At 47.4% G+C, this 23,667-nt stretch overlaps 1 protein-coding gene across 4 annotated transcripts in view; it reads right to left on the reverse strand.

The window, feature by feature from the left end:
- The window catches only part of NRXN3 (neurexin 3), a 1,617,293-nt gene extending 1,594,551 nt beyond the window's left edge, over nucleotides 1–22,742 (reverse strand). For all 4 annotated transcript variants that reach the window (XM_060166202.1, XM_060166193.1, XM_060166220.1 and 1 more), the window contains exon 1: nucleotides 22,034–22,742. In XM_060166202.1, the coding sequence (XP_060022185.1) occupies nucleotides 22,034–22,742 (709 nt within the window). The remainder of the gene's footprint in view (nucleotides 1–22,033) is intronic.
- Nucleotides 22,743–23,667: the final 925 nt, after the last annotated feature.

Raw genomic sequence — 23,667 nt, forward strand, 5'->3', positions numbered from 1 at the left:
CAGGCCTCGCACTCTTGGAACTTAAAGTCTAGGTGGGGAGATGGGCCACAAATAACCAGACAGACATTTAGCTATTTAATTATAATTATGATCAGTGGCATAAGGTTGTACAGGATCCTTTGATGCTCAGATGAGAGAGACAGACCCAAGACAGGGGAATTGACATGTCCACCCAGCTGGACAATGTTGAAGCTGAAACCAGAATTCAGGTCATCTGCATCCCAGTTCACAGTTGTTCTCACTGTGCCACAGCTGGGGGACCAGTGCCCTGAGAGGGGTTTGGGAGAAGAATCCAGTACTAAGAGTATGGTGGTGGCAGCTGGGACAGAGAAGCAAGTGGCCAAATATCTGCAGCTTTCACAGAACAAGAGTGTGAGCCTGGAGATTTCACTGTCTTCTCAGACACTCACTCATGCATCGCAGCAGTGGAAAATGGTTTCAGCTACCCTCCTGTGGGGGTCTGAACGCTAGAGCCTTCAACAATCAGGACAACAAAGAGGGGACAGGAAAGCCTCCTCCAAAACCAATTAGAGAGGACAGAGAATGGGAAGTGAAGACCCAGCACACAGACTGAGCTCTGAGCTATCTGCTGTACTTTGCTTGGGCATTAATCACACAAATCCCTTATAAATCTAGGGCCGTTATTAGACAACACTAATATCCCCCTTCGAGTAATCCAGACAAATACGTTGAGAGAAGGGGGAGCCCCAAGTGGCTGGAAAACAGACAGCTTTCATGTTTGCACGCATCCCCCAGCCCCCCACCCCCAGAGGTCTGCTCCCAATAGCACCTCTGGCTTCTGCCCCAGTAGCTTCAGGCTAGGGGAGCGAACTGAAGGTCTGGATCCCTCCCCTCCCCAACTCTGCCACTGACCTAATTCTCCACAAGGGAGGATTTTTCCTTTTTGGTCCTGCTTGTTTGTAAATCACACACAGCTTAAGGGGGGCCTAGCTAGGAAGCAGGGAGAAGTGAAGACGCTTCGAACAGTGGCCCCGGCTGCTATTTCTTAGGGAGGTGGACCACTGGGAATTCTGTTAAGCTCAGAAGAGGGGTCGGGAGGTGGAGGGTAGAAGAAGGAAGGCCCACCATCAACATCATCCCAATTTTACAATCTTACTCTGCCCTTTACTGAACTAGAGATGCTTTATATTCTAAAATGACCCAACAGAACTCTGCCACGAGCCTTATGTATGACTTTGGGTAGGTTTCTTAATTCATCTAGGTCACTGGTCTCTATAAATGACACAGGATATTTTGACCCTGATGTTATGACCCCTCAAGTATGTTTTGGAACTGCTTCAAAAAAAATTAAAAAACTGTCAGGAAAGAGACTGATTTTAGTTGTAGGAAGAAGATATGGTTCTATGAACTGCAAAAATTGACCTGGAAAATAATTAGACCTGTCAGAAAAAAATCAACACAAAATGGAACTGACAGTGGCTAAAAATGCACATGGTAAAACGTCATTGACTGAAAAACTGAAGGAAGAATCAAACATTCTTGACAAAATTTAGACTAGCGAACCTGACGTGAGAAAATCGGATAGAGTAGAAATAACGACCACAAAAGAGTGGTCACAATGGTAGAAGCTATGTGGGTAAAATTACATAGGCACACAAAAGAATAACTGATAGATGAATCAAATCTTCACTACAGAGGGCACGTGGAGCAGAACTGATCTTGTTCAAAATTATTCAGTGAAATAAAAATGAATTGGAAAATTAAAAAATGGTTTACCTATGCTGAAAAAAAATGGATTGAGGAATTACATGAGCCCTACATCATTTGCTTCTAAAAAACACCCCCTTAATAAAACTGTTTTAGTGTTTGTATAATCCTGATTATATTGACATAGAGTTAAAAGTTCTCAGGGTCAAATCGTGCAATCAAAACATCTTGATAAGTGCTGAAGAAAAATAAGTTACAAAATCTCAGGGGTCCTGTCCAGGTGCAATTTTTTCTGATAAAAAATCAGAATAGAAAGTGAAGACAATTATATAAATAGTTTACTCCTAGGAAGAAAAGAGCATGGGACCCAGTGATTCCCTGCAAGAATGGTTCTCACACTAATACATTTGATATATTCATACTTCAAGCAATTTAAAGCAATTTTAGAAACTAACAATGCATAATTATATTATAATTTTTCCAAGAAAGAACAAAAACCTGAAAATGACACTTTGTATTACTATAGTTTCTTAAAAAGGCATTTTAACACCCCAAAAATAAAAGGGCATTAATTTCAAAATTTTTAAAAAAACTGAATGTGTCTTTACAATAAACTTCTACATTATGTTTATTTTTCTCGTTCTCCTGAAGAATTATACAATTTCATTCTAGTTCTTTTGAGTGTCTTTTGTACCACTGGGCAGAGGGCAGATGGGTAGTCTCTCTGCAGTTCAGCCTTCTCATTTGTAAAATGGTAACAAAAGATAAAGCTACTCACACAGAGCCTAAAACACTAGTAAGTGTTCAATAAATGTTAGCCTAAAACCCAGGAAGCAGAAGCCATTTAGGATCAAGCTGATTCCCAGCCTCAGATTATACCCCTACTACTCCAAGCTGAAAATTCTTTAATGTTCTGGAATATAAATGCGCCTGGTACACTATAAAACTCTTAGAGGAAAACATAGGCAGAACACTTTATGACATAAATCACAGCAAGATCCTTTTTGACCCACCTCCTAGAGAAATGGAAATAAAAACAAAAATAAACAAATGGGACCTAATGAAACTTCAAAGCTTTTGCACAGCAAAGGAAACCATAAACAAGACGAATAGACAACCCTCAGAATGGGAGAAAATATTTGCAAATGAAGCAACTGACAAAGGATTAATCTCCAAAATTTACAAGCAGCTCATGCAGCTCAATAACAAAAAAACAAACAACCCAATCCAAAAATGGGCAGAAGACCTAAATAGACATTTCTCCAAAGAAGATATACAGATTGCCAACAAACACATGAAAGGATGCTCAACACCACTAATCATTAGAGAAATGAAAATCAAAACTGCAATGAGATATCATCTCACACCAGTCAGAATGGCCATCATCAAAAAATCTAGAAACAATAAATGCTGGAGAGGGTGTGGTGAAAAGGGAACCCTCTTGCACTGCTGGTGGGAATGTAAATTGATACAGCCACTATGGAGAACAGTATGGAGGTTCCTTAAAAAACTAAAAATAGAACTCCCATATGACCCAGCAATCCCACTACTGGGCATATACCCTGAGAACACCATAATTCAAAAAGAGTCATGGGGCTTCCCTGGTGGCGCAGTGGTTGAGAGTCCGCCTGCCGATGCAGGGGACGCGGGTTCGTTCCCCGGTCCGGGAGGATCCCACATGCCGCGGAGCGGCTGGGCCCGTGAGCCATGGCCACTGAGCCTGCGCGTCCGGAGCCTGTGCTCCGCAACAGGAGAGGCCACAACAGTGAGAGGCCCTCGTACTGCAAAAAAAAAAAAAAATGGCTCTGAAAAACCTAGGGGCAGGACAGGTATAAAGATGCAGACGTAGAGAATGGACTTGAGGACACGGGGACGGGGAAGGGTAAACGGACAAAGTGAGAGAGTGGCATGGACGTATATACACCACCAAATGTAAAATGGATGGCTAACGGGAAGCAGCTGCATGGCACGGGGAGATCAGCTCGGTGCTTTGTGACCACCTAGAGGGGTGGGACAGGGAGGGTGGGAGGGGGATGCAGGAGGGAGGAGATATGGGGATGTATGTCTATGTATAGCTGATTCACTTTGTTATAGAGCAGAAACTAACACACCATTGTAAAGCAATTATACTCCAATAAAGATGTTAAAAATAAATAATAAATAAATGCCCCTGGTAACAAGAGCTAAAAAGTGTGGATTGATCAGGGCAACCCCCTCTACCTCTTCACCTACCAAGAAAACACATGTGGCAAGAGGGAGGACCTGGGAGGGCAGGGAGCAAGAATGTAAGTGCCAGGAGGAAAGGGCAGCTATTGGAAATGCATGAGCTGATCTCTGGGCTGTGGGTGGGACTCACGCTATATGGCTCTTAGAGGAACAAGTCTCTCTAGGTTGGCGGCAAATGACACTGACTGTGGCTTTCTTGTTCCAGCAGCCTTTCATCTTCACCTTCTCCACACAGAGCTTCCTTTAGAGAGAGATTCTATTCCCAAATCCTCCCTGGTAGGATTCTGCACTCTGGGTGGAGATGTCAGGTTTATGCTCACTTAGCAGACAAGATTTGCACTCCTGCTGCTGTCACACTGAAGGCTTCCCTCCCCAGCCCCAGACGGTTCTTACAGTTCTTTTTTTTTTTTTTTTTTTTTTTTTTTGCGGTACGCGGGCCTCTCACTGTTGTGGCCTCTCCCGTTGCGGAGCACAGGCTCCGGACGCGCAGGCTCAGCGGCCACGGCTCACGGGCCCAGCCGCTCCACGGCATGCGGGATCCTCCCGGACCGGGGCACGAACCCGTGTGTCCGCTGCATCAGCAGGCGGACTCCCCACCACTGAGCCACCAGGGAAGCCCCCCCAGACAGTTCTTTATCCATCCACCCGTCCATCTGTATTACCCATCAACCATATCCCAAATAAATACATAAAAGTAAAAGACAGTTCCTGCCGCGAATATTAGACTGATCAACCTTGTCCTTAAACTGAACAGGTGACAATGCACGTATGCAGCCCCTCTCCATTGCTTTCTCTCTGTTCCTCATCTTTAGATGTCGCTCCTCAGAGGAGTGACACCCCTTTTCTCATTAGATCTCCCCTCACCCTGCTCTTTCCATCTGCAGCACTCATCACCACTGCAATTATACATTTATTGGTTTACGTTTTCCATAGCTCTAATTTGTAAGCCCCATGAAGACAGGCGGCACAGCTGTTTTGACCACCATGGATTGTGCTTGGCAATCAATGTTCTTCTGAATCAATCGAGTCTCTTTTCTCAGCGTGATGTAGGGGAATGGACGTCAGAATGAGAGTGAGGACTCCTGGGCCCTAGCCCCAGTCCCCTGGCCACTTGCTAGCTGAGTGGCCTATTGTAAGTTACCTTGCTTCTTTAAGTCACAGTTTCATGAAAGAAGAAGGTTGGATTGTGATGTTCAAGATGGGGGAGGGTGATAAAAATATATGTGCTGGGGTTGGATATGCAAATCGTAACAATATTCATTTTACAACTTAATACAAGCAAAGATTTCCACCAAAGCTTGACCAAGGCCTCTTGGGTAGTGGGACTATGCTAACAACAACAACAAAATGACTTGGAGACCGTGGGTTATAAAAGACTGAGAAAATGTGGGATTCCAGTTCCAGTACTTCATGGTTCATTTACAGCCCATGGGATGAAATAAGACACCAAGGAGAAAGGCTCGGGGAGAGGTGGGAGGGGGAATTCCAGGACAGTTTTTATGTCCCTCTTGGCAACATGTGCCTGATTTGGGATCAAAGTCAGTCATGTGCAGGAGAGGGAGAAGTCAGAAGACAGGTTAGTGAAGAGAAGAAAGGCGGTGCCCCTGCATGCTAGAGGCACCCCAGTTGCTCCAGCAGAGCATGGAATTGGGTCTTCAATGGCCACAGAAGCCACCGTTCAGTGCCAGACTGAAGAGGGGACAGAGTGAGGCGATAAGAACTCAAAGTCCAGATCATCCAACTGCCCAGACTCATGCCTTAGGCAGATAGATTGCTTTCTCTTTTCAACCTTGTTCCCTGGTTTAGAAAACCAGAAAAACAATAGAACCTCCCTGGTGAGAGTGACTGGGAACATCAAAGGAAGTCACATTTGAAAGCACTTAGCTCAGTGCCTGGCACATAGGAAGCACTTCATGAGAATTAGTTCATCATCACCATTGTTATTAAATTTAGTCAATCAGATAGACAGCTGATAAATCATAGGCTCTCCATGATACTACAATGGCATCACTGAGGCCATACTCAGTGAGAATGACTAGAACTGGGCATAAAGCTAAACTCAGCCCTAAATCCACGGACTTCACCTGTGATCCTCGGCCGGGAGACTCAGGCTAGGAGAGCCGGCCTGAGCACTGGGTCCAGAAAAAGCCCTGGACCTCCTGTAATTCCTTGGAGCGTCTTAATCACACCCCTGACCTTCACAGAGTCTTTGCTCTGCCAGGCGTGAAGAGGGACTCCTGAACGCACAGAGACCACGGTTATGTTATCCTTCTCCTTTCAAAGCATCCATCACTTGATTATTGCTTTTGGCTAATTAAGCAGCATGAAGGCATGACTGTCTTGTCCATCACTCTACCCCCAATGCTTCTCCTGACACACAGTGGGCCCTCAGTCAGTGTGTCATGTTGTAGGGGGTGGGAGAGGTACTTTCGAATAACATCCCTGGGTTTCTGTAAGAGATTTCATGTGAGCATGCATGCTCACGTATGCTCCATTTCTTGGTTCTCATCACACGCCAGCTGGGCCCCTAACACCTCAATTTCTTCTGCTCTGAAAAATGTTAGGAGGCGTTCCCCCTCCTCCCTAGGCTCCCCATCCTGACTTACGCTGGATAAGCAACTTCAGATTGCTGAACAGCAATACACAACACAGCTGGGCGAAAATTCCTGTGTCCTGAAATTCCTGGAAAACCATGATGCACAGCGAGCATTTGGAGCATGGACACACACACGATCCCCACCCCGGGGCCCAGAGAGTCGGAGATGGGAGGGAGGCAGCAAGCAGGCAACCAGAACCGAGCCTTGATTTCCTTAAGAAAGTATTTTGCTTCCTTTCCAAGCGCCCCACCCTGGGCAGAGGTAGAGAAACCACAGTGAGTTAATTACCAGTACTTAGATCACTGGCTGTTGAGCCAGGGGCTTCCAGCACCTCCAGTTTAGGGGATCTTGCTCTTTCAGCTCACAGGAGCCAGAGTGAGAGGAATCTCTTCCCCAAGCCCAGGAGAAGGTGTGTGGCTTTGAGCTGTGTGTCACCGCTGGTATCCTGAGAGTTCAATATGCCCAATTCCAAGAAAAATGTAGCTAACGCATTTTATGTTGAGCTCACATGGTCCCAAAGAAACACGAAGTACAAATCAGAACACCAGCTGGCTGATCTTGGGCAAATCACATCACTCTTCTGGGTTTGTTTCTTTCAGATCTTTGAGCTCTTGATTCCCATGAGATTCTAACATTCTAGGAGCCAGAAATTCTATCATGTCCATGAGCAGAACATCCAAAACCCTCAGGTTCATCATCTCTATATGAGACTTAAATTTCCATTAGCAGAAATTTTCTCAAATGGACAGATCTCACTAAATTGAAGGCAGAAGAAAGACCAAAGTGAGTAGTTTTTAAAACTAAATTACGTAATCTTTCGATGCTGTTTTATTATATTCAAATGCATGCCCCAACTTCAACCAGGTTGAGAAGGTATATTTTTTCATTCATTGCCCGGTAAAGAATTTTAAGGAACTTCTTTTTGTTCCTAGTTTCCTTCTGTATCTCTGGTAATCTGTTTTAATCTATCTTGTGGATTCCTTTTCCTCTACTATCCTAAATATTAAGGTTCTGGAAGGTTCTGAGTTTAGCTTCCTTCTCCTCTCGGTTAGACTCCTTGCCTGGACAACCTCATTCCTGTGCCAGCCTTCCCTCACCCCTACAACAACAACCCTGACATCTGCCCAGCCCCATCCTCCTCCCTCGCACAACCATTGCCCCCACCTGCCTCTGAACATCTCCCTGCAGGTATCCTACAGGTTCTGAAGAGAACGTGGGAGGGATATGGACAAACCAAAATGTATTATTACCCCTCTCCCACCTTCACCCCAAATCTGCTCCTCCCACTGACTTTCCTAGCTATACCCACAACCAAAAGAGCATATGATCAAAGTTCCTCTTTCCCCTTTTCAATCATCAGCATCATCGTTAATAATAATTAGTAATAATGGCTAACATTCACGGAATGCTTACTGTGTGCCAAGCATTGTTCTAAGTACTCTATGTCTGATATCTCACTGAAGCCTGAAAGCAATCTGAAATGGTGGACACTATTATTACATCTATTTCACAAATATTTAAGTTGAAACACAGAGAAGTGAAGTCCTTTGCCCAAGTTTACACAACTAGTATGTGTCAGAGCCAGGTAGCCTGAGTCCAAACCCACTAAAGGTCATTGCTTTCCAATATTAAGTGCCTCTTCTTAACATCTCTGCAGTTGGCCCTTCTTCCATCACTACTCCCCCAGTACTGCCTCTTCTCTCACCAAAACCACACAGTAGCCTCTACCTGGCCCCCCTGCTTTCTGCCTTCCAGTTGCCAATCAATCCCTCATGCAAACCGCCCCAGAGCCATCTTTCTAAAATCCAAATCTTACGGTCAAGTCCTTACAAACATTTAAGACCGGCGCTACCTAAGCACTCTTCATATTCCTCTTCCATGGGCCTCAGCCCTTTAATCCAGCCACATTAACTACTGCAAACTACTGGCAAGAGTAGCCTGCTGCTTCATAGGGCTTCCCTGAGGGCCCTTTCCTCCCAGTCTGCTAGTTAAATCTTCCAAGTCCAGCCTAAGATTTTCCACTGTAAGATGTCCTCCAACCACTGGCTCCCAGCCTAAGCACACACTCTCATACCCCAAGCAGGTGGAACATCCCCTTTTGAGCTACTCCACAAACATTCCACCTGGTATTTTAGCGACTCTAATGTGTACAACACCTCTTTGCCTGACAGCCTTCCCAACTAGTCCATAAGATCCTCAAGGGTAGACGACAGGCACTCACTCAGTGAATGTCAGAAAATGCACTTATACCAGTAAACAGATGGTCTATTTCAACAAATAGATGATTATACATCAAGGACTGCTTTGCAAATGCTTGAACATACTTCAAAGACTTTGTTCTCTTACACAATCCAAAGTTGCCCCAGCAAACACTATGATTTTTTTACGCTGAAAAAAGCACTGAGATAGTAGATATTATCAATAATTCCAAACAGTGAGGCCTCTGAAAGAGGAAGGTGTGACTGGACTAACTTCCCGTGGGACCCTCCAAAGCCACCTGGCCAGGTCAACCAAGACCACCACACACAGAGCTGAAGACAGAGCAGAGGAGCCCAACACACATCCCACTGGCATCCAGAACACTTTGGGCAACAGCCTCCACCTGAAACCTGCGAGCCTGGGGGTCGAGTGACTATAACCAATTAGAGATAAATGTAGATTTGAGTGTTGATCTGTGACCTCCAAAGCTTTCTGAACCAACTCCCCATTAGGAAAAATAATGTTACCATGTTCTCCTGAGAGATGTATATTTATTTATAAATAATTTGCATATAAGTTAACTATACATTTTAATTGTTTCCTTCCTATATCCCACGAAGTGGTCTTTGCATGTGCCCCTTTTTGAAGGCCACTGATCTGGAGAATAATCTTTCCACATCCCTGAACTGCAGAGGACGTACGTGATCAAACATAAGGGTAGGCCTGGCTGCTGAGACCCCCAGAACCATGGAGTCCCTGGTTTGAAGGCACGTACACACCAGCACACATTTCTGACAGGTGTCACTCCAGCACCTACTGCACCCCTCCCAGCAATAGGACTTGGCAAAGCTGTGCATTCAATGGCCCAACAGCTCTAAGCATCAGAAATCCTCCTCTGTAGCTCTGATCCCTTCAACCCTCGAGTCTGATATCCACTCCCTCCTCTACATGGCAGCTCTTCCAATATCCGAGGACAATTATCTTGTCCCCAGTGAGCCTCCTCTTCTCCAGGGAATCCACACAAGCTAATGGGGCCTCTCCATCTCCAGTGACAACAACGTGCTTGCCTCAAACAGCCATTCCACTAGCATTTACATGGTCCCAGGCTGGCTGCGGTCTATGATTGTTACAGGAAACCACTGGCTCATAAACAAACACAAAAAAGTCTTGCTAGTTCATCTTCAACTAGATCAAGCCAAGTGGAATGTACATGTGTTTGACACAGATTCTGTGAAAACTGCCCCACACCAAACACGTCACTTTTCCTATTAAAAGAAGGTATTTCCAGTGGTGGCCCATGCTACTGTGGTCCAAGTCATAGCTGTAATCAATGTATTAAACAGACATTATTGAGCTCACATTCTTGATGGGAACCTGCATCCATCCATCACACGTTAGAGACCACACGCACAGACACGCATACAAAACATGAAATGCATGCATACACATCCACACGGAGTGTGCTTTATTAAGGCAACAAACATTTATTGAGCACCTGCTTTCTGTCAGATACCAGAGACATGCCATTTAGCATACAAGCCTGGAACATTCATTAACAAAGGGAAACAGAGTCTTCCCATGGTTTCATGTCTTACAGGTCTCAAAGAGAGTTCCTCCTCGCATACACTCCTGCAGAAGGAATCAGGAAACCCAGCTGAGCTACTGCAACTTGCATTAAGGTTGTGAAAGCCAAAGGGAGCCATGAGACACATCAAAACGTAGCCCACTGGTTATATATTCTACACAAGGAAAAAATAGCTCCAATCCAAATTAATACAAGGCTGAAAACAACATCAGGATGAGCAAACAACAAAGTTCCCATGGCAACTAAAACCCAATCATCTTCCCACGTGGCAATTACCACATGACTATGTGAGATGGTCATGCCCATTTCCCTGCACAGGAATGCAGTACATAGAACCTGGCTGGACAACGGGACTGCACAGAAGTCGGTGACTCTGAGTATATTTTAATGCTTGGACTCAAAAGGATGGCTGTGGGCTTTGCTCTTAAAAGTAAACTATTTTAAACCATGAATTATGAGACAAATTCTCCTTTCTTTGCTGCAGTGTCAGTAAAATGACTGTCAATGGGAAGGTGGCTGAGAGCCAAGAATAGCTTCATCCCTTTTAGGGTGCAGGAGGGCATTTGCTTGGCAGGTTTCCAGTCCATGCCAATGTGGGAGCAACATCTTCTAGCCCTGCCTAATCCTCTCCCTGGGAGACTTCTTCTCAACAGTGCCAAAAACATGGGATACCCAAGGCAACCTGGCAGAGTAGGAAGCATTTCTGAATAGGGCATATGCTTCCAAGGCCAGTTGCCAGGAATAGCTACTCAATACTTCTTCATTTCATACCCTTATCTTTTTTTTAAAGCATCATACTAGGCTTTTTAGCAAAATCTTGATGTCTGTTGGGGTGTCTGACCCTGGCTGCCACGATGGATTTGTAAAGCAAGTCCAATTCAATTCCATTTTCCTCTACTCCATAGCATTCTAGAACTTCTCATCTTATTGCTTATTGCCATTAGAGGTTTCCAGGGGGCACCTTGGAAATTCAGAGATGCTGAAAAGCTGGCTGGATATGGAGGAAGATGGGACATCTTAGGGGGATGAAATGAGGCACAGATAATAGAACCAGAGAGATGGGGCTAACCATGAATCTTTCAGAGTGAAGCTCCCTAGGAACAAAATGACTGGAGCATGAATCACCTGCTTACATCAGAATCTCTTCCCACATCAATCCCTCCCATGTTGTTTAAGATTAATCAGAAGCAGTCAATTCTAAATAACTCAGTGGTGTGTATACTGTTAGTGCTATATTAGAGAATCCCTTATGAATTTTACTTTGCACAAGGGTTCATTCCTACAAAGCATCATCCAGAAATGTTATGACCTACCCAACCCCCTCACCCACATGGCCCATGGCAAAGGTCAGACTGCTTTAATTAGAATGAGGACCAGTGAGGAAGTGTCTGAGAAGCAGACCTTGGCCTCATGTAGGAAGGGCTCCCTGATGCTCAGTATAATCAGAGATACATCAGGATGCCTTGAAAAGTACCAAGCCCCTGCCATTGCAGTTGACTAGGGGATTTTTGGGGGGTGGGGGGTGGGGCAGAGATGTCATACAGTGGAGAAGAGGATAGGAAATGAATAGTTAGAATAGACACAATGACCTTTAAAGTCCCCTCTGGTAACGTACAGCATGGTGACTATATTACTGATAATACTGTATTGCATGTTTAAAAGTTGCTAAGAGAACTGATCTTAAAAGTTCTCATCACAAGAAAAAAAATTCTGTAACCATGTATGGTGGTGGATATTAACTAGCCTTATGTGGTGACCATTTTGCAATATATACAAATATCGAATTTGTATATTATGCTATACACCTGAAACTAATATGTCAATTATGCCTCAATTTTTTAAAAAAGACCCCTCCAAACATATTATCCCATGATTTTTTTTTTTTTTTTTTTTGCGGTACGCGGGCCTCTCACTGTTGTGGCCTCTCCCACTGCGGAGCACAGGCTCCGGACGTGCAGGCTCAGCGGCCACGGCTCACGGGCCCAGCCACTCGGCAGCATGTGGGATCCTCCCGGACCAGGGCACGAACCCATGTCCCCTGCATCGGCAGGCGGACTCTCAACCACTGCGCCACCAGGGAAGCCCTATCCCATGATTCTTAACATGCACCTTGGTTTTCAGTGCATTACACAAGCAAAGCAATGGCTAGAAGGTGATATAAATGTCTTACTGTCCTCTACATAGGTCACAGGATCTGTGCTTCATCCCTCACAGAGGATTTCTCCCACAGCATCAGAGTCCCCCCGCATTTCAGTGTGTCTCCTTAAAAGAAGGACTCACAGCACATTGCCTCAGCCTAAACTCCAGCCTTGTCTTTCCTGACCTAAATCAAACAAATATGCTAGGGAATGATCATTAGTCTTTCAGAATCCAAAGGGTGAGAGGCTTAACACCCTCAGGCCCACTCTTCCTCATTCCCTCAGCCCTCCAAGGCTAACTATGTGAGACAGGACCCCTTCTGGAGAGGAAAGAAGGCTGAGAGAATGAGGAGGAACGAAGAGACCGTGAGTGTTTGGTGAGCCCTTTCCCACTGTTTGAATCACAGAGAAGTGATTTCAGCCTTCTCATCCCTCCTTGCAATGGGGTACTCATTTTTATTTGAAAGCAACATACTGAGTATACAAGCTGTACACTCTCTCGCTGTACTTTTTCTATTCCAGTCATACCTGGAGGAGAGGTTATAGAATTGCCTGGAACGCCCTGCCTGCCAGAGTGGAGACACCAGCCCTAACACTGCCAACAACCATGGGACTATCCAGACCCTGGCCCCCAAAGGCTTTGCACCAGCAAACAGGACCACTTCAGGAGAACCAAATCCACAGGCGAGAGGCCAAAATGTCAGAAAAGGCTTGGATGCATAGAGTCTCATGGAGAAACTTGAAGGAAAATCTCCCCAGAGCCGTCTTCTTAGGTGCAAAGATACCGAAATTAAATAAGAGCCTTGGTAAAACCGAAAGGATCTTAAATGCATTTCACAGCTTAAACCGGGAGTTCCTGTTGCCTACAGCTTGTGTCCCCGCCTTTCTTTCATCCCCACCCTCTTTGGGACCTTGCACACCCTTCCAGAGAGCTGCATTTCCTCCTTGAAAAGCTGAGAGCTTTCACAATTTTTAGGCCCACATGCAAAGTAAGTTTTATCACAGAGTGGAGCTGGGTAGTTTGGCTGGATGACTATGAGATCAATTTGTTTTGAAAAGCTACTGGTACTGGTTCCTGGATATTAAAAAAAAATTTTTTTTTAACTTTATAAAATACATTATGTAGGAATATTGTGGAGAGCAGTGGAGGTTTGAGAGCAGATATAGATGATGACACATTTAAAGGGGCCCCATATTGCTTTCATTTTATTTTCAATTAATTAATTATTTTTGGCCGCGTTAGGTCTTTGTTGCTACACGCGGGCTTTCTCTAGTTGAGGCGAGCGGGGGCTACTCTTCGTTGCGGCGCGCAGGCTTCTCATTGCGGTGGCTTCTCTTGTTGTGGAGCACGGGCTCTAGGTGCACGGGCTCAGTAGCTGTGGCACACGGGCTCTAGAGTGCAGGCTCAGTAGCTGTGGCGCACAGGCTTAGCTGCTCTGTGGCATGTGGGATCTTCCCAGACTAGGGCTCGAACCCGTGTCCCCTGCATTGGCAGGCAGATTCTTAACCACTGCGCCACCAGGGAAGCCCCCATATTGCTTTTAAATAGGTCACCCAAAGACATCAGTTTTTGGAGAACAACAGCTGTAATGACAACCCAGTGGCACTGTCAGTTCCCACACAGATCACGGAGACAGGCCTGTAGAGCCAGGCTTTGTCCCTCTCCTCTGTCATCCACAGCCTGTCACCTGTAACACAGCCCCTCAGTGAGCCACGGCAAACCAAGCATCCCGACTTCAGCTGGGAAACCTCAGGAGGGACCAGGATGCTCCCTCTGTTTAAACACCAACTGGTTCCTCTAAATCTACAGCAAACATTTCTAAACACACCCTCGTTACCCACTGTATACCCTACATGTCCCCCGCTCCCACCACAGCTCCCCAAACAACATTCCTACATGCCTTCATCCTCCCACACTCCCTCTCCATGGCTCTTCCTGCCCTGTTGGTTATGAAGTGAGGGGAAATGCGTCTGTGATGAAGGGTCATCGGTCACTGGGGAACCACTCATACACCCAGAGCAACATTGCTGTCACTGGGCAGCAACAGAGGCAGATCCACAGAGGTGGGGACGAGAAGCTTATGATACTGGGCATTCCTTAAGAAAAAGATCACCAATACAGTATTAGGCATGGGGCCTTGAAGGGACCCATGCAAGTGAAGGTATATGAAAGGTTTAGTTTTGTGGCAAATCCACCTCTGTAATAATCTCCCTCCCACACACACAAAAGAGAAGAGAAGAATAAACAGAGAGAAAGGGAGTTTGGTTTTGTTATCTGGGAAGAGAGTCAGCAGGAGAGCAAGAAGTGTGAAAGGTTAATCCAGGAGCTCCACCTTTTACCACCAGCCCTGGGTGGGCTGCTGGACACTTCCTGGTACCTGGGAAACTAAAGGTAAGTCTGAAGAGGTCGTGCTGTCCAGCGATGCTCCAGTGTAGGGAAGCCGTGCTCCAACTCCCTCGGGACCCACAGGTCCATTCTTGAGCACTTCATTTCAAACCAGGGTCTTGAGGGTGGGAGTTGCATACTCATTCATTCATTCTCTCTCATTCTCTCACATCCTCTCTTTCTCTCTCCTGGGACTGACCAAGCTGATAGCCTCCTGCACCAGGAGTCTGACATTTTGCTTCTCATCAGCAACCAGGGAGGCAATGACTGCTCCATTTCACGATGGAGACACAGGCCATTTATGTTCATGAAGGGAGCCTAGAAGCAGAAGTAAAATGCTGTGTTGAGGATCTGGGCTCTCAGGTCCCCAGAGCCACCTGCCAAATAGGCAGCGTCCAAGCTTGCCCTCATGCTGTCTACCCACAAGTCCCACGGCACCTTGCGTCTGGGGCTCCTCACTTATTCAGTGGGATGGTAAGGCCTGTCCTACCTACCTCTTCGGGATGCCGTGGGGACCAGAACATCCCATTTGCAGGCAAAGAGTTCTGAATACAGTCCAAAGGGCACCACCATTGTCAGCGACCCATGCTCTTAGGCAGGGGCAAAATGGTGATGGGACTGGATTCTATACTTTCCTGAAATTCCCCTCCTTTTCTCTCTGCCACTTCTCAAACTGGGATGAAGGAAAATGGCAGAGGTGGGGGTAGCTCAACGGGTTTCCATGAAACCAAATCGACACATAATTCGTTCTTACACCCACCAGGCGGCTAACAGCCCAGAGTCAGGACTCATTCTCTCCCAGAGACTATACTGATAATTTTATATGTCTGATCTCATTTCATGCTCTCAACAACTCCCTAACGTATGACTTCTTGTTATCCCTGCTTTGCTGCAAGGCAGGATAGCACAGTGGTTAAGAGTGTGGACTCTAAAGCCAGACTATTTAGATACAAACTCCAGCCCTGCCTCTTCTGAGCTGTGTGACCTTGGGGGAATTACTTACCCTTTGTCCCTCAGCTTCCTTATCTACAAAATTAGAATAATGACAGCGTGTCAAGAGTGGTTCTGAGTGTTACAAGGGCTAATACTGAGAAGTCATGGAGTGAGTGCCCCTATGACTCTTAGCTGCTATTATTATTGTTGTTATTATTACTGTTAGATGCTATTATTATTATTATCGTTGTTGTTATTATTACTGATAAGGATGAAGCTTCCAGAACCTTCTCCAAAGACAGACAACGTGTAAGTGGACAAGCCTAGATTTAAGTCCAGATCTTTTTCACTCCAGAAGCCATGTTCTTAACCACCAAACCTTGTTCAAGTTTTCAATTTCTCTGCTCCTCAGTTTCCTCATCTGTAAAATAGGGCTAGTTAATGATATCAACTGCATAGAAGCGCTGTGAGGATTAGATGAGACAATGCACCTCGGATGTCAGGCACATGGTGGTACTCAATCATAGCAATAATAACAGCATTATTATTTTTGTCTAAGAAGGGTACCTGACCTTCAGAGCCCTGCCCCAAAACCTCTCTCACTCCAGTTCCACCTCTGGGGCCTCACTGTTCTAGACTCACAGCAGAGCCAGTGACTCCAGGGCAATAGGAGTCATCATGGGGGAGGGCACGTTAGTTCCATCCCCCAAGCACAGCCCACACCCCACCTCTTCTGCCCTGTGATGGAGGAAGAATACCTAGCTGAGGGCAGCTGCTCCAGGAACTGGAAACCTCTCCCGGACAGCCTGCAAAGAGAGATAGGGGACTCGATGATTAGATGATTAGCCCCCCAGCGCTGGGCCTGTGGTGTCTCATTACCAAATGCAAATGCAAGTTCACTGCTACTGGAAGGGTTCTGGCAGAATGCCTGCCCGACCCTCAACGCGGCTGAATATGGACCAAAGCATTACACAAGGCCCACCTACTTTGCAGCCAGCAGCTGGTGTGCAGGCTATGCGAAGGGAGAAGGCTGCCCTCACCCCACTGAAGGGGGGACTAGGAAGAAGGGTCTTATTTCTTTAAAGGAGGCAGAGATGCTATTGTGGAGGGGGAGGGGGGGCAGTAAAAAAATTGCTCTTCCCTCGCAGTTAAAAGAGGGATAATTGGAGCAAGTGGCAGGCGGCTGCTCTGCCATTTAGCATACAGCATACCCAGGAAATCTCACTGGGTAATCAGAAAGAGAGGAGGAGAAAGGAGCAATCAGACCCCTATTCAGGCTCGTTTAGCGACAGCCCCTGCTGGCTGGCTGGCTGGCTGGGCCGGTGGAGAGCTGGGCTGGTCCTAAAGCCCGAATACCAGGTGGGAAATCAAGTCTCAGAAGCAGCAGTCCTCCCTGCTTCTGTGCTTCTGTCTCTCCGCACCAGGGGGAAGGATTCTGAAAGGAGCTAGCCTTTACTCCTGATTACTTACTACTGCCTGCCCCCTCCTAGGCCATTCAGGGTTGACTTAGATTAGGAACAAAGCCACGTTCGTATTCCGGCAGGAGGTGCGAGGGGGAGGCGGTGGGGAAATGACTGTATTTTTTACGCAAGTGCCCCAAACAGGAGGATCCAGCTGGGGCAATCATCCATACCTCAACTATAGCATCAATGTCTTTGGCTCTTGGTAAAGCCTCCGGGGCAAGCACCTTCTCTTGGAACACCTTTCTGTCCTAGTTCTGGCTTTGAGAAATGGGGGAAGAGAGGCAAGATTCTCAGTAAAAAGAAAACGAATTGAAATTCACTTTCAGGAAGGCATACCAAGGCTATGCAGTCGTGTGTTGAGCCATCAGTCAAACCAACCTGAGTAGGATGTCAGCTTCAGACAGCAGGAGGGATGGGGGATGGGAGGCTAGTGGGTACCACACAACCGCGTGCTTGTAATAAGACTGGCCATTATCACCCACACCCACAACCGTACTTCACTGTAGGATCCCAACACCTGAAAACTTAACAGCTGAGACTCAAAGCAAGCAGCTTTCTGGTCTGGGCACCTGCCCAAGTCAGCAGGAAAAGATAGCAGACAATGAACCAACTTTTTCTTTTTTTGCCAGCTGAAGAGGACCTCATGTCTCTTCACTGAATTAACCTAAAAACATGGACATACAAATGATATGTGACATAGGCAGACCCGTGTATTAAGATGTGAGAGTAGAGATCAACCTGGGAAAGCTTTCCCATCCTTCCTTGGCTCCACCCCACCTGCAACAGGCTGACTTCATGCTAAGTGAACTCTTTAGAGAATCTGGGACTGAAATGTATACACCTTGGCCGTGAATCAATTCTTCATGGCTGTAAGACTGTTGAGAAATTGCACATTCATAACTAAGGATGCTTTAAAAATAAACAATCAAGCTTAAACTCATTTCAAGGTAATGACAAACTCCCAATGACCCATGAGGGGGCTGCTCTCTGGAGGGCACTAGGGATACCTCCTTATTGCCCAGGGAGCTTCAGGGATGCCCAAAACAGGACAGACTGGACTACACAGAAAAAGCCAGGTGAATATGATCCACTGCAGCTGGACTATATTCCAAACCAGATACGCATAATTTTAAAGTCGTTTAAAAAGATTAAAAGTCAACTCGAACAAATCTGAAGTTGAGAACCCAAACGTTTTATTGATAAATATCACACCTAGAAGTAAAAATCTGGGACCCCCTTCTCCCTCCATCATGTGCCAGAATGTTCACTGTGACTAGTAATTGGTTTGGGAGTCTTGGAATGAAGTTTTCCCAAGCAGGCTGTGTGGAGTTCAGTCTGCAGCCAGAGCTAATAGCCTTTCGCCCCAGGAAGCAGAAGATACTGTGTCCACAGCTCTTGCCCCTAAACCCAACTCTCCCACAGCAACCATCTCCGGTGTCTTGCGGGTCTTACCGAGAAAAGATACCCAACGAGGGATCAAAATAGCCCAAAGCGAATAGAAGAGACGGGCCCATCTGCGCGTTCTTCCTGGGGTGCAGCGTGGAGACACTCTGGAGCCGCTGAGGCATGGAAAGCCAGACGGGCCGAGCAAACACCGATACTGCCAGCATGCTAGAAGCTAATGGACCGAGAGAGCGCCTCCAACAGGCCCCGACCACATCCATCGGAAGCTGCGGGAGCCTTCCCAGCCCTTGCTACTCTTGAACTGCTAAAGCATGAAGCCCTCACACAATCAAGGGCACGGCCCATCCTGCAAAGTGGGACGATCAGATGCCTGGTACACAGGACCCGCTGCTGGGACTAAGTCCCCTGGTTTCAGTGCTGCGACATTTGCAATTTAAAATGGGGGAGAGAGGAGGGAACAGACGCATCCTCACTACCCACTTTACACTATCTTCAGGGAAACGGGAAGGCGTTTATTTAGGCTATTGATCTTGTTTTATGCAGATCTGCTTGACCCTTAGCAGCTGTGATTTTTTTCCCCTTCATATTTTACAGGTGCGTTTTCCCTGCTTACTCTAAAACTTAACTGTGTGTGGAGAGAACGGGTATTTTCTAAAAGCCTGAAATGCATTTTTGTGTTTGATTAGACATAATGACAATTACCAGGATCAACAGGCTTCAAGTCACCAACAATAAATTCTGGTACCTGTCCCAGCATCCATCCTCACCTCAAACTTTGCACGGCTCCAAACCAACCAAGTGTTAGTTACTACAGAGTTTATTTACTGTATTACGCATCAAGAGAATAAGGAAATATGCTGTGTGTCTGCCTTCTACAGACAGAGGTGTCAGTCCATAGCCACGAGATGATCTGAACCCTACAGAAAGAACTATTATTAAAATATACATATTGTATTTAGCTATTAAGAAATTGACTGCCTATCATCTGCTCTGAAGAGATTCCTCTGGAGACCTCACACACACACACACACACACACACACACACACACACACACACACAACCGAACCAAAGGGTAAAAAAAAAGAGAGAGAGAGAAGAAATTGTATACATATACAGCATAGAGATTCTTCCTGCAGAAAAGTGCTGATCCAAACCTGCCCAGAGGAAATGAGTTCTTTTTAAACACAAAAAATGCAATCAGGGATAATCAGCAAGTTAACAACACACTTGCAAACACCCTGGTCCCTAGAAAGGAAGAATGCCGGCTTCCAAGGCAAATTCTGAGAACAGAACAGATCCTTTGGGTGAAGGAGAAAACAAGTGATCATGTCAGCATCTTCAGGCAGAACTTTCTCCAAAGCCAAGAAGCTTTGGAACTGCAGTCAGCTCCAGGAGGGACCTGCTTGTGATAAGTGCTTCAGTAACCACAGTCGCAAAGTGGCTTTGTGGGTCGGTGTTGCCTCTACCCCTCTTCCCCAACCCTTCTTCCAGTGGGTTCAATGGGGAAAAACAGAAGCCAAAAAAGGATGAGATGCATGTCTTGCATCTCCCTCTCCTGCAGCCCACCCACAGGAAGGGAGGTATGATGTCCAGCCCAAAAGAGGCAAGAAGCACTCGAGGTAGCCCATACTTGACCTACAAGGAGGCTCCCAACAAGATCCCCAAAGTGTCCTAGTATCCAGCATGTATCACCTGTGAAATAAACTTTGTTTTTATTTTTTAAAAAAATTTGTAATACCTACTAGTTGCTAAAATTCGTATCAACCACAACCTGCTTTAGGGATTGGGAAGTTCTGGGAAAGTTTGAGGAACACCTGCAGACACTGTTTTTAATTACAAATCCCAAGGCAGTGGGGCATCACCTGAACGAAGAGATCATGGGAGTCACCACTAAGACACTCACCTGGCTGCACCTACCTGACTTCCCTTGACCTGTTGGTTTCCAACTTTAGCTGCACAATGGAATCACCTGGGGAGCTTTAAAAATATACAAATGCTTGAACACCGCCCCCTAGAAATTCTGATTGAATTGGTCTGGGGTGTGGCCTGAGAGTCTTTTTTTTTTTTTTTTTTTGCGGTACGTGGGCCTCTCACTGTTGTGGCCTCTCCCATTGCGAAGCACAGGCTCCGGATGCGCAGGCTCAGCGGCCATGGCTCACGGGCCCAGCCGCTCCGCGGCATGTGGGATCTTCCCGGACTGGGGCACGAACCTGTGTCCCCTGCATCGGCAGGCGGACCCTCAACCACTGCGCCACCAGGGAAGGCCCTGAGAGTCTTTTAATTCCCCCAGGTGATCCTAACGGGCTACCAAGGCTGAGAGCCACATTCCACCACATCCATGAAGAGACCAGCAGGGGACGGTGACACAAACATCTCTAAACAAACAGAGGGCTTAACTCTAAAAGGATAGGAGGGGATGTAACTTCCTTGCGTCTTCCTCATCCCAACCTCCCAACACACACACCCATATGGTCACTCTGTCACTTCAACAGGTATTGAAACCTAGGCCTTCAGTGAGTCCAGGAATCTGGAATCTAAGTATTTGTTACAGTAAAGTCTAGACCACTTTTCTCCTAATCCCAAATAGTCAGAATTTGGTGAAAAAGGTGAGGGCAGTCTAAGTCTCTGGGCATAAATCCCTCCTTCCCTCCCCCTGGGAAGTTGTAGTTGAACTTGGGAGGTTCTCCAAGGCCAGGCTGAGTATTGCCACCTCCCCTGGGGGCTTGGCTGGACAGTGCTCCTGTCTGTGCCTTCTCGCACCAGGAGAGGAGAGGACAGGAAAGAGGAAGCACAGGTGGAAAATCCTAGTGCTGGAACAAGGAGGCGAGAAGTCCCATCCCCAGATGCCCTGTCCACCTGGTAGACACCTTCCATAAGATTGCAGGAGGAGGGGCACAGCTGCAGGGCTGGATTTACAGCAGGGCCAAGTGTGGACCTGCAGTCCATCCCCGCATTTTTCTCTGCACAGGCATTCCTTATGTTAGGGACGATAAGGAAGAAGTGATGGGGAGTTTCCCATCTATCCCCAAGGGCCCAATTCTCAAGGGATCAGGAGGGACGGAGATAACCACTTTGCCCATTTCTGTCTGACTTCTCACCTTGGGCTCATCCTGCTAAGCTGCACTGCGGTGGAAGGAACTCAGCTGGGACACACATCTGTAGTCTACTCTATCTAGCTTTTTGAGTACAGCCAAATATTTGCGTAAGGAGCCCATGGTTGAGTAGTCAGGATTCTCTGCTGCTGAGTTCTGATGGATTTTCCACTGAGAGCAAGCAAAGGATTTCTACCACCTCCTCAGGGAAAGGGACGCAATAATCTGACATGCAGCTAAAGATGCACTTCAATGATAGAGCTGGTTTCCGTCAGGGGTCTTGGTCCTTACCCAACCCAAGTGGGCCTCTAGCGATAGAGGAATAGGGAAGAGGGCCTTACCTTCTGAGCAGAGCTTGCCACCATAGCCGGTGGTAGAACAGTCACAGGTGGGGTGGCCATCCAGGAGGAAGCAGATCCCACCATTTTCACAGGGGCGCTCACCACAGGGTCCCTCGGCATCCAACAGGACACCCTGGCTCCCCAGAAGCTGAGGCTCTGAGTTGCCATACTTGAGATCCAGGATTAATCCCTTGAAGCCGGCCATGGCCTGTACTCCATCAAGGGTCAGGGCAGAAGGTCGTATGTCTGCGGGGACTCCGCCGAGGAACAAGTCACTGACCACATCCATGTAGGGCCGCTGGGGCTGCAGCTCCCCAGACTGGCCCTCACCATCAAGCACCAGCACGGTACGCAGGCGGTCACGGCTCACCATGAGGAAGTGCCAACTGCTGTCGTTCACCTGTTTGTTGGACAGCACGGCGGTCTCGGCACAGTCCATGCTGAAGCGGAGCTGCACGTGGCCATCCACCAGGGAGAGGCAGAGGAAGTCACAAACGCCGCCGTCGTCCAGGTAGAGGAGCAGCCCCGTGGAAACATTGGTCTTGAACTGGAAGCTCAGGTCACTGCGCGTGCTGGCATCCCAGCGGAGGTAGCGTGCCCACTGGTTAGGAAGGCCCATGAACTCAAGGCCCAGGCAGAGCCCCAGCAGGGACCCCAGCAGGACGCTCACCTTCAGGGTGAAGAAAACCGAGTGCATGGTGAAGCTCATCGTGGCTGCCGGGATCAAGCCCCGGAGGGGCAGACAGGCAGAGAACAGCCCTCGGGGGAAAATCCCCCTTTGCAGTAGAAGGGAGGGAGGAAGAGGAGATGGGTGGGGGACAGAGAACACACAAGGGGAAGGAGGCACACGCACAAAGATCAAGAGGGGGAGGAAGGAGGAAAGTGAACAAGACAGCCGCAGACGTGCTGTGGGCACACGAGCAAGAAACTCAATGAAGAGGGGAAAGACAGGGCAGCAGTAGAGGAGGACAGTCAGGTTGAGAAAGTGAGGGTGCAAAGTGTCTTTCTCCAAGAAAAGATCTCAGCTATCCATGTGGATCCGGAGGCCTTGATTCAAGGAGGAGAAAGTGCACGGCGGGTGGAAGCCTTCAACAATGCCGTCCTCCCGGTGGACCCCCAAACACCCCAGCCAGGGAGGCCGGGGAGAGGGCTGGGGTCAGGGGGGCCGTGATGGAGGAGAAGCGAGCAGTGAGGTGAGTCAGGTGAAAGGTAGAAACAGGACAAGGAACAGTCCTGAAGGTCTGCCTCCTAGCAGCAGGGGGCTGCGGGGAAGGGAGCAGCTGGAAGCTGAGTGTTCAGGCAGAGCAGGGCCGGGGGCAGAGTGGAAGCAGGCTCAGACTTCATGGTGCAGGCCAGAGGCAGTCCTGCCCATGACCTGCCTCCCAGGACTCCAGAGAAAAGACCTGCAGGACGAAGGGGAGGGTGGGGGAGAAGGAAACAAAGATTAGGGCCACGTGGCAGGAAAAGACTGCATCCCATTTCACAAATATTGATGGAGTGCTGACTGCGAGCCAGGCTAGTCTAATGATTCCCACAGTGCTTGGTGCTCCAAACGGAAGGGAGGGCCTGGGGTCTTCCAGAGCCACATCAGGACCCCAAGCTCAGTTCCTAATGGTGCACTCAGTTTTTCGTGT

This window comes from Lagenorhynchus albirostris, chromosome 1 (assembly GCF_949774975.1).
Source record: "Lagenorhynchus albirostris chromosome 1, mLagAlb1.1, whole genome shotgun sequence".
Classification (NCBI taxonomy): domain Eukaryota; kingdom Metazoa; phylum Chordata; class Mammalia; order Artiodactyla; family Delphinidae; genus Lagenorhynchus; species Lagenorhynchus albirostris.